Source organism: Chanos chanos, chromosome 7 (genome assembly GCF_902362185.1).
Source record: "Chanos chanos chromosome 7, fChaCha1.1, whole genome shotgun sequence".
Taxonomy (NCBI): Eukaryota; Metazoa; Chordata; class Actinopteri; order Gonorynchiformes; family Chanidae; genus Chanos; species Chanos chanos.
The window spans coordinates 4,542,780-4,544,158 of NC_044501.1; the positions used below are offsets into that span (position 1 = coordinate 4,542,780).

The 1,379-nt window shown below is 40.6% G+C and overlaps 1 protein-coding gene across 1 annotated transcript in view; it reads left to right on the forward strand.

Moving 5' to 3' along the window:
- The first annotated feature begins 355 nt into the window (after positions 1-355).
- Positions 356-1,379, forward strand: part of LOC115817188 (5-hydroxytryptamine receptor 3A-like) — a 7,028-nt gene continuing 6,004 nt past the window's right edge. Inside the window, exons 1-2 of the mRNA XM_030780453.1 lie at positions 356-410; positions 596-735. Coding sequence (XP_030636313.1) covers positions 356-410; positions 596-735 — 195 coding nt within the window. The remainder of the gene's footprint in view (positions 411-595; positions 736-1,379) is intronic.

Here is a 1,379-nt window from a genome sequence, read left to right on the forward strand (position 1 = left end):
GATCCTAAGCCACACCCCCGTTACCAGCTGGTGACCATGGCAACCACAGAGTAAAGGCATATCTAACGTAAGGTGGTACTGATAGCCAAAAGACACACACACACACACACACGCACACACACACACACACACACACACACACACACGAGTAATGAGTACTTATTTGATTATCAAACTTCAATTCTCAGTGACCAAGTGTATGACACAGAGACAAGTCTGAATGAAAAGAGAGAGACAAAGGGAAAGAAAGAAAGAAAGAAAAAAGAAAGAAAGGGGAACGAAGAAAGAGAAAGAGAGAGAGAGAGAGAGAGAGAGAGAGAAGACAGAAAAGAAAGTTTTATTACAGTATGGTGTTATGGCGAAAACCATTCTGAAGTTTATGCATGTCACTGTTCTTTTGATGTCAGCTGGTAAGACAGTGCATGAGTTGTGTCAGTGCATGAGCAAGTCTGTGCATTTATGTGTCGTGTGTGTGTGTGTGTGTGTGTGTGTGTGTGTGTTTGCGCGCATGTATGTGTATGTGTGTGTGTGTGTGAGTGTGTGTAATCCTTCTCTGTCTGTGTTAATATATGTATCTGTGTGTGTTGGATTTCAGGTTCATATGAAGTGCCAGACCTGAATTCTGTGGTCCGTAATGTGACGTGGTCTTGCTCTCCATGGATTCGGCCAGTTCAGCACTGGAAGGCTCCTGTCCACGTGTATGTGGACCTGCAGATACTAGCAATACTTGATGTGGTGAGTACTATGAGGTTTGTCCTGTGCCAGAGGATACAGGTTAAAGCCAGACTGGGAGGTTCCTTTGGTTCCATGTCTACATTCTCACTAATTTTTATACATGGTTAAAATTACAACCCCTGCTTCGTCTTTTTCACAATACAGCGCCAACACATTCGGTTTTGCCAGCAGATACATATTTTCATCAAACAGTCATTTTTTCTTTACGTGAAATGAGTTTGCCTCCTCCACTGGCCCAGTTGCAGAGGTCTAAAACCGGGGATGACCTGTGAAGACGTGTGTAAATAGTTGAAAAGGATGCTGGGAAGTTTTGTAGGATTGTAAATTGGGGTGAGGCGAACCCAGTTCAGTTTATAATTCCATATAATCTTACATAAATTTCACAGTCAGTACGGTCAGTGCAGGTTTGGTGACGTATCAGAATACCACAAAGATAAAAAAGTGAAACATTGCTTTTTTTTTTTTTTGTATCGACTTTGCGTTTTGTTCTTTTTGTTGTTGTTGCTGTTATTGTTGTTGTTTGTCTATTTTTCAGTGGTTGAATTTATTACAAGGCTTTATTTTTCTGTTTTTCATTGGGGAATTTTTTTAACATGAGCTCTACTTTTTTTTTTCTTTTTAATCTCCCTCTCTCTCTTTGTCAC